The sequence below is a fragment of the Syngnathoides biaculeatus genome, chromosome 5 (assembly GCF_019802595.1).
Source record: "Syngnathoides biaculeatus isolate LvHL_M chromosome 5, ASM1980259v1, whole genome shotgun sequence".
NCBI classification, from domain to species: Eukaryota; Metazoa; Chordata; class Actinopteri; order Syngnathiformes; family Syngnathidae; genus Syngnathoides; species Syngnathoides biaculeatus.
This window is the reverse complement of record NC_084644.1, coordinates 26604348-26614792: the sequence shown is the minus strand read 5'-3', so window position 1 is coordinate 26614792 and position 10445 is coordinate 26604348. Positions and strand designations below refer to the sequence as shown.

Sequence of the window (10445 nt, the reverse complement as noted above, 5' to 3'; positions counted from 1 at the left end):
GCCGAGCCCCCTACCATCCATGCAGTGTGACGTAGGGATACAAGAGACCGCTAACCGAGTGACTCTCACCCCGAGAGAAGCTGACGGTTCGGCGTTGTGCGCACCCCCTCCAGCAGGCAGGCTGGCTGCCAGGCTTGCCTCGAGCCGGAGATGGCGTCCCTCGGCGCGGGGCTGCACTTCAGCCGCAGGCGGACCATGGGCAGGAGCGCGGCGGTGGAGAGGAGGAACCTGCTCACCGTCTGCCGGTAGGTCGCCAACATGACAATCCTTCTTCTCCTCACTACCACCACCGCCATCATCACCATCATCCATCATGGTACAATCCAAACAGCACATGATCTTGACAACTGCATCATCGTACCTAATGTGATTTTTTTTTTCCCCAATGTATTTCTAAACTCCACCTTCATTGTTGTGTGGCAGCTGTCTCGTGAAGCATGTTGTTTTGAAATAAATTGACCTGCTATGAAGGCATCATAGTGTCCGAGTGGTTATAGCATGTCTTGCCTGACAGATCAGAGGGTCAGGGTTTGAATCAGCTCTTGCCTTCCTGTGAGAAGTTTGCATTTTCTTACGATGTTTGTGTTGGTTTTCTTGGGATCCTTTGGCATTTCCCCCTCCACATAGGTGTGAATGGTTGGCTCTGTGTGTTGGGGCATTGGCTGATGACCAGTCTCACGACACACAGTCAACTAAGATATGGAATGGGAATATTTCAGTCACATCTTAACATTCTTGAGTGTAGGTATACAGATATATTAAAAAAAAAAAAAAGAAGTTAAAACTAAAACAAAGCAAAACTGCTCACCCTTTTACCCTTTTGAAGATGCCCAAGAGTCACCTAATGGAACTGATGCTCTTACCTATTGGAGGTTGATAGCTAATGGTGGTTTATAATTTTTATGTTGTGTAGATGTACAGTTTGCACTCATCAGCATGTGGTATCACATTAATGTTAACGTTTGTCTCACATTCAGACGACCTCACTTCAAATCACTGTTGTAACACCTCTGTTTTTAGATGTTCTCTTTGCTTGTGTTGGTTTTCTATGGCTAGTCCAGTTTCAGAGCATGTTCCATAAAAAACACACATGTTTGGGTCCATCTGTTCTCTGTACCACTTTTCCTCAGTAGGGTTGGCAGGCGGGGTGAAACCTATCCCAGCTAACGACGGTAAGAGGTGGGGTACACCCTGAGCCAGTTGTCCACCATGATTCCCACATTTGGTTCGTTCACGCCTAATTTTCCAATAGTGTAAGTGTGAGTGGTTGTTCGTCAATGTGTGTGCCCTGGGATTGACTGGAGACAAGTCCACGGTTATTTGGGATAGGCTGCAACTCACCTGTGACCCCATTGAGGAAAATAGATGGATGGCGATCACTTTGAAAGCTGCACAGTGCAGTAGTGGTTAGCATATTAGCCTCACCATTTTGAGGTCCTTGTACGAGTTTCCCATGCACTATAAAAGATATTTTTTGTTAGGTGGTAAGGATGATAAATAAATTCCTCCGGGAACAATTGACAAAAATAGATTCGTAACTAATTTAAGTCACTTTCAGTGACAGTTTAGTGGTTTGCTTGCCTGGGTTTAAGCGTGGGTCAGTAGTTGACTGGCGGCCAATCCAAGATGTTCTCTATTTTTTGTCCGAAGTCAGCTGGAATTGGGCGCCAACTGCTTGCAACCTTAAACAGGAAAGGTGCTATAGAAAATGGCAGACCGGTGAACTGTTTTAGTGTGCTGCTTTGAAAAACATGCCCGTTAGGTTTATTGAAGTCTAAATTGTCCATCGGTGTGAATGTGAGTAAATTTTTGGCGACCATCCTGAACATGGTGTACTCTGTCTCTTGTCCAAGGTCTGCTCGGATAGGCTCAACCTTCCCTATAACCCTCATGAGGCTAGTTTTATAGAAAATAATGACATATCACCTTTAGTCATTTTAATATCAATTTATTGTCATTTAACAATAGTATGACACCAATACCATTTGACATGTTGAAGGACTCTCCAAAGTATATGTTACATGGATTTAGGCACTTGAGATTTTGACTCATTTATCGGTTGGTGGGCTCAGTGAAAGGCAGATGACATTTGTGAGAGCGCTTTTGTACACTTTTGTGCATTGCAAACGCTGCTGCTAGGCAACGGAAGAGACAGAGCGGGAAGAGATCATCTAGTTGATGTAAAAGGTCTTACAAACAACTTGTACACGAACACACACAGATGGAGCGCAGTGTAGCCCATTAACTCTCTCTCCTGGCCAATTAGGTGCAATCTGATTAGACACAGCCGTCTGATTGCAACTGAGGAAGAAAGACACCAGCTGTGTTGTTGAGACAAAAGCCACCTTCCATCCATTTTCCATAGCGTTGTTCCTTAGCTTCTCAGTTTCGCTTGAGCTTGTCCCGGCTGACTTTGGGAGAGAGGCGGGGTACGCCCTGGTTCACAATGGTTCACAAATATTTACTTCACGCCTAATGTATGGAGAATAATCGTCTGTAATGAACCTAACATGCATGTTTTGGGAACTTTTCCGTGTGTAAATCTCCAGATAAAATCTCTGATTTGTGATGTCTTGTTAATGCTTCACTTATCTTGCCTCCAGGTTTTCAGTGAAGACTCTCTTGGACCGGTCCTGTTTTGAGAGCATGGATGACTCATCTGGAGAGTTGGTCAACTTTGTGTCCATCTTGGAGCATATCCTCAACCATCGACTAAAAGGTTAAAACACATATGCACACAAAAAAAAAACATTTAGGTGACAAATCAGAAGTAAATTTTTTTAAAAAAAGATCCCCTCCAATGTCTTCCTCTCTCAGGTCAGACACTGTGGTTTGGCTACGAGAGTCCTCGGAGTTTTTGGGATTTCGTCAAAGCCGCCTGCGGTAAAGTCCCTCATAATTGCATCCGAAGCATCGAGAGTATGGAGAATGTACGGTCATCCAAAGCTAAGGTGAGACACCACTTTGAGCCCAAAAGGGTGCATAATAAGGCATTTTTACTCCACTTTGCTTGATCATCCTGGAAGCAAATAAAGAAAGGTCAGCAAGGAAAGATTAGCTAAGAACACAGTCCAGTTTTACCCGATAGGACAAAAACAAACATTAGATGCAACACTGTTGAGTAAACACTGTGACAATAGACCTCGTGTGTGTGGTCTCTCGAGTTCAGGTTGTCAGTCATTGTTAAAAAAAATGTTCTGATATATGATACCATTTTATGTGCATACAAGCATGAAACCCAACCTTTTCAATGTGTAAATTGAGTAACACAATAAAAATAGGTTTATTAATCCTGTGGATTTGTTTTCAGAGCATATAGCAGATGATTGAATATTTGGGATTGTCAGCAGATTCTTCACTTATCAACATTTGTTTTTCATAATCTGGATGTAAAAGTAGAAAAGAGAGGGGAAGTGGTGAAAACAAAGAAGGGAAATATGATTATAAAGTTTTGCGACTGAGCACACTCACAACTGTCTTTTGACCACAATGGCTGTTTGTGAATTTGTTGAACTTGAACATACTGTATAAACACACATGATTTTGGGATGTGGGAGGAAACCGGACTACCTGGAGAAAATCTGTGCTGGCACTGGGTGAAGATGCAAACTCCACACAGGCGAAGCCAGATTTGAACCCGGGTTCTCATAACTCTGAGGCATATGTGCTAACCAGTTGGGCACCGTGCCACCAGAATAAAACTTTTATTCTTCAATTCAGGCTTGATATATGGAATTGTTTTTGTATTATTCTGACTTTTTCCCTCGCAACATTACAAGTTCATTGTTGTAATATTACACCTTTATTTTCATAACATAGCAGCCTTTTTCTCATAATAATAGATTTTACCCTGTAGATGATTATGGTTATTTGATGGTCAGTTGAAAAAATACAGATTTCACTGGTCTTGTCATTTACATTTTTGTGGCAATTTTGCCATTCATTGTGAGAATCAATAGTTCCTCTTTTTTTCTGTTAGTGTGATATTTTCCCCCCATAACACAAAAAAATCTCAACATTTCGGTTTGTTTTTTCATGACTAGTGCAAATTCTGTCCTGCACCAATGGCGTATCTTTGCGAGGAGTCCGGCTACAACCTCTTTTGGTACTTTCGTAGACCGTCGTACCTCGCACACTTTTGGAATTGTACACCTGCCCTGCTGTGGGTATCGCCTCAGCCAACTTCAATCATTGGCTGATCAGGGGTGTATTTGTTTCCAGCCCTTTTGATCCCCATAGTTGCATGATGGCTAATACATGGGGTGATTTTAAAAAAATATAAGGATGATAACAACAATAATGATAATCCATTCAGTCACCTGTTTTCTACAATGATTCAGAGGGTTTGATGCACGCTGTTATCACATTTATGAATGAAATGTGTCTGATAGGTCTGTGGAGCATTCATATCCGTATTCCTGCAGCTTCTCCTATTATTACAACGTTATTAATCCCAGCTGCCTTGGGTTCATACAGCTTCCTACAAGAAACCCAAAGAGTCTGGAGGTGTTCAGACTTAATTCTTGGGATCTTTGGCTAAAGATTTTTAAAAGCAATTGGCAAGAATAAAATAATCATCTCCCAATATCTTTTCATCTTGCCTTACCAGGGTCGAGCTTGGATCAGAGTGGTTCTTATGGAAAAGAGATTGTCTGAATACATCTCGTCCGCGCTCAGGGACCTTAAAACGACCAGGTTTGAGAGTGTACCTTGCGCACTCACACTGCACAATTATACGCTTCATTATGTAACCCTGCACAGTGACGCCTTATAAAAAAACATCTGCCTTAACAAATATTGACACTATCAGTAAGGTGTTCACTGAACAATATGTTTTTAGACTTTGTCTTTAGTTTCCAGGAATGTAGAACTCAGCCTCTAAATATTATTGTGATTTTCACAACAGTATTTATTTCAGCTCTTGTATTGGATCTCATTTAACAGTGCAAGTATACGAGCAGTAGGCTTTTGACAAAGTTTGAAAACATCTTAGCAATCAGTCACGTTTGTGCTGTTAAAATTGAGCCGTGCCAATGTTTGAATGCAGGAAGTTTTATGATGATGGGGCGATCATGCTGGGAGAGGAGGCGGGGCTGCTGGCCGACACGCTCATTGGACTTAACACCATTGACTTCAGGTACTGACACCGTTCTACTTCCTTTCTTTAGATCCACTGTCAAATAGATGAGGTCAGAGGGACAGGAGTCAGGTGTAAGGTTGCTCAACTTGTTGGGTGTGAACACACTGACCGATTTAAAACATCTTGACCAACTTTGAAAATGTGAGATGCCCTACACATGATGAGGGGAAAAAAATAATGTAAGTATGCACTTGTCTCACTGTGTGTGGTGTCTTGAGATGATGAACTAACTCCAGTCAAGTCAAATTTATTAATATAGCCCTCATTCACCAAAGAGTGGAAAGAGAATTGGCAATAATAGAGGCCAAAATCCAAATGTAGGAGGGTGAGATGGGACAGGTTAGTAGCTGGTTACTTGTTGTGGTTTAAGCAAATGCAAGAGTGTAGAAATTAATCAAGATTTCAATATTGGTATAGAATTAGCCTTTCTAATATATATATAGCCAGGGGCTTCCATAGTATTGGAGCCCGATTAAGGAGTAAGTAACAAAACCTTAAAAATGCATCTGAGGTGGACTGGGAGCTAAACCTTCTTATCCTAGTCAAGAATCTTACTAAAACATTTTGTACTAACATCAGACTTTTAATACTAGACATGGGAAACCAGAAAACACCACTTCACACTCGTCCAGGTTAGAGAAAACACACAAAAGCTGTTATATGCATCACTCCTTGATGGAGTAACTAAGCCATATCTTTTCAATACGACAAATGGAAAAAAAACTCCAATTCTAGTATTGTTTTGATGTGCAGTTGAAGGGAGGGCATTGTATACACACTATACACAATATCTTCACTGTCAATCAAGAGTTTCCTCCCACAAACCAGATGTCTGTTGTAGAACCAAGCCTGTCCGGTGAGGGACAGCATGGCGTCAAATACAATAAAGAAGAAAGTTGTACCTGTACCCCCCTCATCTTGTCTTGTCTCTCTATAGCTTCTGTCTGAAAGGCGAGGGTCTAGATGTCGGCGGCCTCTCGGTCATCGACTACACGCCTTACTTGAAGTTCACTCAGAGGTACGTGAGATGGCCGCTGCGTGCATTGTTGCCGCATGTGTGCTGATGGCACAGCGGGCATCACTCCCCCATTTCAGCGCAGACAGCATCAGCAGCGATGAGGAGGAATTGCGCACCCTAGGCAGCAGCGGCAGCGAGAGCAGCACCCCAGACAAGATGGCCACGGCTGCCTCCATCTTCACCGAGCAGAGCAACTTGGTCAGCAAGTGCAAGCGCTTTGAGCAAAAGTATCGCATGGCGCTGGAGCAGAAGGTGTGTTGGAGTGTAGATAAGAGGAACACGTAAAACGTGTATGCAGGGAGACATTTTATGACAAGGGTTAACAATAGGGGCGGCACAGTGGCGCAGCTGTAAACCAGGATCAGGGTTTGATCCCGACCCTGCCTGTGTGGAGTTTGCCTGTTCTCCCCCGTGCCTGCGTGGGTTTTCTCTGGGCACTCCACATTCCAAAAGCATGCGACATTAATTGGACACTCTAAATGCTGTTATCTGTCTCCATGTGGCTTGCGATTGGCTGGCAACCAGTTCAGGGTGTTCCCCGCCTCCTGCCCATTGACAGCTGGGATAGGCACCAGCACTCCCGCGACCCTAGTAAGGATAAGCAGCTAAGAAAATGGATAGATGGGTAACAATATGGAAAACAATACTTTTTCAAAATTGTGTTTTTAAGGTTTCAAATGTTTTGGCAAAATCTTTGTCTGACACCATGTACAAGGAGATAATCTTGTCTTTGTGGATTTTTATTACAAAAATAAAGTCTTCGCAAAGAGAAGAAAAGACCCTACGTCTTATGAGTTGTCACCCATTACTAAAGATCGGACAAAGTCCCTTCGTTATATTAAAATGAGAGGCAGAGAGAAACAAGACAAGGCGGTTATCTACAGTATGTCCAGCTGTCAATACATGGAGCCATTAGGAACAACATCACATGAGCAACAGCCTGACCAGGAGAACTAGAACTAATATTTAGTGTATATGTAAATATGCAAAACACAAATCTGCCAACACAAGTAATGTGTTCTTCAGTGAAAATCTGCTAGTAGTTACCTCCACAAAAGTTTTCATAATTGCTGGCAAAGCACTACTTTGGTGTCAATGAAGCCTCATAATTGACTTCAGCTTAGTTCCTTGACAAGAGATCACCTGACTTTGCTTTGGCCTGAGCCCCAAAATAGGAAAATTCCGAAAAGCAAATAAAACAACAATCTTCGCACATGAAGAGACCAATTGAAACCTGCATGAGCATGTGAGGGAGACAAGGAAATTGTTTATTGTGGGGGAAAAAAAAACAAAACTTCTCAGTTATGACCCTAACCGATCAATATTTTTGTCAAAATGCTTTTATTACAAATGTAAATTTAGGATTTTTTTTCCTTGTACTATTATGGCTATTTTCCCATAACAATGTGAATGTTTTTATAACTAATATTGTCATAATCTTTTCCCATGACAATTTTATTATTATAAAATAACTAGTTTTCCCCTTATTACAACTTGATTTAAAAAAAAAAAAAAAAAAAAAAATCCTCATGTGACAAATGTATTCCACAGTAAAGTCTCACAACAGTGGTTTAGTGCAAAACCAAAAACGCTTGCCCTCTGATTTGTCACGTGAAACCCAATTGTCTTGTTTTCCTGTCAGACTTACCTGGAGGAGCTGGTGCGTCTGCGCGAGTCGCAGCTGACGGAGGCGTCGTCGCATCACAAAGTTCTTGAGCAGAACCTGGTGGACATGCACTTGGCTCACTCGCTAGAGAAAGAACAGCTGGAGTTTATCATTTTGGAACTGCAGGATCAACTGTGAGTTTGTGGGAGTTGTGTGTGTGCGTGCGCCTGCGTCTGTCCACGTCTCCAGGATCAAATATTGAATTACCCAAAAACCGTCTCGCTCTTGTGTCACAACTAATTCAATGTAGGTTCCTAAATGACTGAATTGAAGCCGTGTCACGACTCTGGAGCTCAAGCAGCACTCTGACTCTGATTAAATGCAAATGAAGTCACATTCATTGTAAAGGAACACGACTGGAGGCCAGCAAGCCAAAAGACTGATAAGGCTTCATCCACTCAGCGTAGGAGAATAATAATACAGGATTAATGACAGCACATGTATTTGATTTGTGGACGGTGACTTCAAATTCTTTTAGCTATATTGTAAGAGTGATGACGATGGCCGCACAGTTCTGAAACCATACCTAATTTTCCACATTATGCCTACAGTATGTTGGTCATTCATGTATGTACAACTGCAGTGTAGTCGTAGGTGTTTCTTATTATGATTTCCTTATTTCGCTCCACAAAAGTGACAGAATAACTGGACTAGTCACTTCTATTCCGGACACACTGCAACAAAAATAATGAACAATCTCGGTGTCAGTTAAACTCCTCCTTTGGTGAATGAGCTGTGTCACGTGTGTTCAGGACTGTATTGAAGAACAATGACTTGCGGTCGCGACAGGAGCTGACAGCCCACCTGACCAATCAGTGGCCGTCTCCTGACACTTTGGACGCCAACGCTGTTGCCTTGGACACGCTGTTGTACAGGAAGAGCCCCGGACAGTGGGAGGAGTATGTTCAGATTTTGTTGTACTGAATTATGTATGGCTAGAGCACACAGATCTTGACCATGCGATTTCTTGGTACGGTTTGCAATCTGGCTCCAGACTTCCTGTAGTACTTAGATGTGAATGTGAACGGTTGTGTTTTTTTTTTTTTTTTTTATCAGTCTATATGTGCCCTGCAATTGGCCGGCGCGCGTTCCAGGGTGGACCCGACCGCTTGCCCAAAGTCAGATGGGCGAGGCTCCAGCATAAGCAGTACTAGTAAAATGTAATATTGTTCAGAAAGGCAATAATTAAATATCATAACTTTACAGTGCATTATAAAGAGAAATTAATGAATGTAAAGTAAACTGAAGTTAAACGGTTCACCCTTTCTCAAACTAATGACAGAGATTTGAATAGTTCATTTTAATTGTGATCATTAGCTGACCATGTTCTGGTAATTATCTATAGCGGTCTCAAAAATTAAAATGAGAAACATTGTTGTAACACTCTACTACATTTTTTTTTCTTGTAGAGACAGCACATTTTTATCTGCCACTGTTATGGCTGAGACGAGATCAATGCTGATGAATGTTTGGCGTTTTCACGTGGTTGTTGTTTCTCGCTGACTGAAGCATTTTGCAATCTTTTCTTTGTTCCGTAGCAAGAGCCTTCACAATCTGCCTACGGACATGAGCCTATCACAGATGTCACATGCGCTGACGCTGGAAGCCAAACAACACTGGCCCCGCCAAGGTACAAGTAGCCTTAGGCCCGACGTCGTCAAATAACAATGACACCACGTCTCTCCAAATGACACTTTATCTAGTAAAGGAAGTGTGTAGTGACTTTTGGGACACCTTGTACTGTATATACATATATTATTAATAAACAGCAACTCTGATGGATATATTTTATCCAACTCCTTTTTGTCATGCTATTAGATGATTTTTGTGGTATAGTTGCATGCTGTTACGTGTGTGTGTGTTTGTGTGCTTGCTTTGCATTGATAAAATACAAAATTACAGTGGTGGATTCGGTTATACCACTGAAGGTCTGCACGGCTTGGTACTTTTTTTTTTTTTAACTCATCTTTTTTTGCCATGCAGGAAAAGAGCAGACGCCGTCCCTCCGAGGACTCTGTGGCTCTCTCACCTCTGTCAACAGTTTCAGGTCTTTAGCCAGTCTGAGGTCCAACGAGTGTCTAGCCAGTCCTGCCGCTGAGGTCAGCAGTCCGGGCTTCACCCCAACGTAAGGCCCCACGCCACAATTCAGCCAGCCATACTCTCAAGAGTACTATTATGTTGTTCTTTGTAGAAATGTACATTCTTAGTGAGCTTGCACTGAGAAGTTTCAGCTTTCTGTTGGAATGAGCGCACTCAGTCAAGTGTTTTCTGACACCATGTACAGTAACTTTAATGCTTTAGAGACCTGATTCATGTGCCAACACCGGAAGAGTTGGTCTCCTCAATGTCACCAATTGTTTATACAGGATCATCACTTTTCTCATCCATTACATTATCCTAGTTTTAACATCTTTTGTTCTCAACTATGTTTGTGCCTTTGTTTTCACCGTCGTACACAATGCTGCATTTTGTTCTCAGGTCATGACCGCTTTGATTGATACGCTAGCCTCAGTTTAATCAAATGTTTTCCCTTTAATTATTTAGATTCCACTGCAGTAATTTACTACTTTGTCTTGTGGTAATTGTGATAAAACTGAAGTCATCTCTACTCTTTGCTTTGA

At 42.0% G+C, this 10445-nt stretch overlaps 1 protein-coding gene across 4 annotated transcripts; it reads left to right on the top strand.

The window, feature by feature from the left end:
- Positions 1–9: 9 nt before the first annotated feature.
- On the top strand, positions 10–10432 carry rundc3b (RUN domain containing 3b). Of its 4 annotated transcripts, none has more exons than XM_061820144.1 (11): positions 10–245; positions 2604–2719; positions 2818–2951; positions 4610–4695; positions 5048–5137; positions 6078–6158; positions 6236–6410; positions 7801–7958; positions 8577–8723; positions 9363–9454; positions 9808–10432. In XM_061820144.1, exons 1-11 carry the CDS (start codon positions 151–153, stop codon positions 9951–9953), a joined length of 1320 nt encoding a protein of 439 aa, XP_061676128.1. In that variant the 5' UTR covers positions 10–150; the 3' UTR covers positions 9954–10432. The 4 variants fall into 4 exon arrangements, with proteins under 4 accessions (XP_061676128.1, XP_061676131.1, XP_061676130.1 ...); XM_061820147.1 differs by lacking the exon at positions 10–245 and adding an exon at positions 722–741; XM_061820146.1 differs by lacking the exon at positions 10–245 and adding an exon at positions 2308–2429.
- The last annotated feature ends 13 nt before the right edge of the window (positions 10433–10445 follow it).

Excerpts from the sequence above, each read along its gene's own strand:
- rundc3b (XM_061820144.1), top strand. The coding sequence starts at position 151 with ATGGCGTCCCTCGGCGCGGGGCTGCACTTCAGCCGCAGGCGGACCATG. Across the intron at positions 6,159-6,235 it reads TACTTGAAGTTCACTCAGAG|CGCAGACAGCATCAGCAGCG; the intron begins GTACGTGAGATG and ends CCCCCATTTCAG. Across the intron at positions 7,959-8,576 it reads TTGGAACTGCAGGATCAACT|GACTGTATTGAAGAACAATG; the intron begins GTGAGTTTGTGG and ends ACGTGTGTTCAG.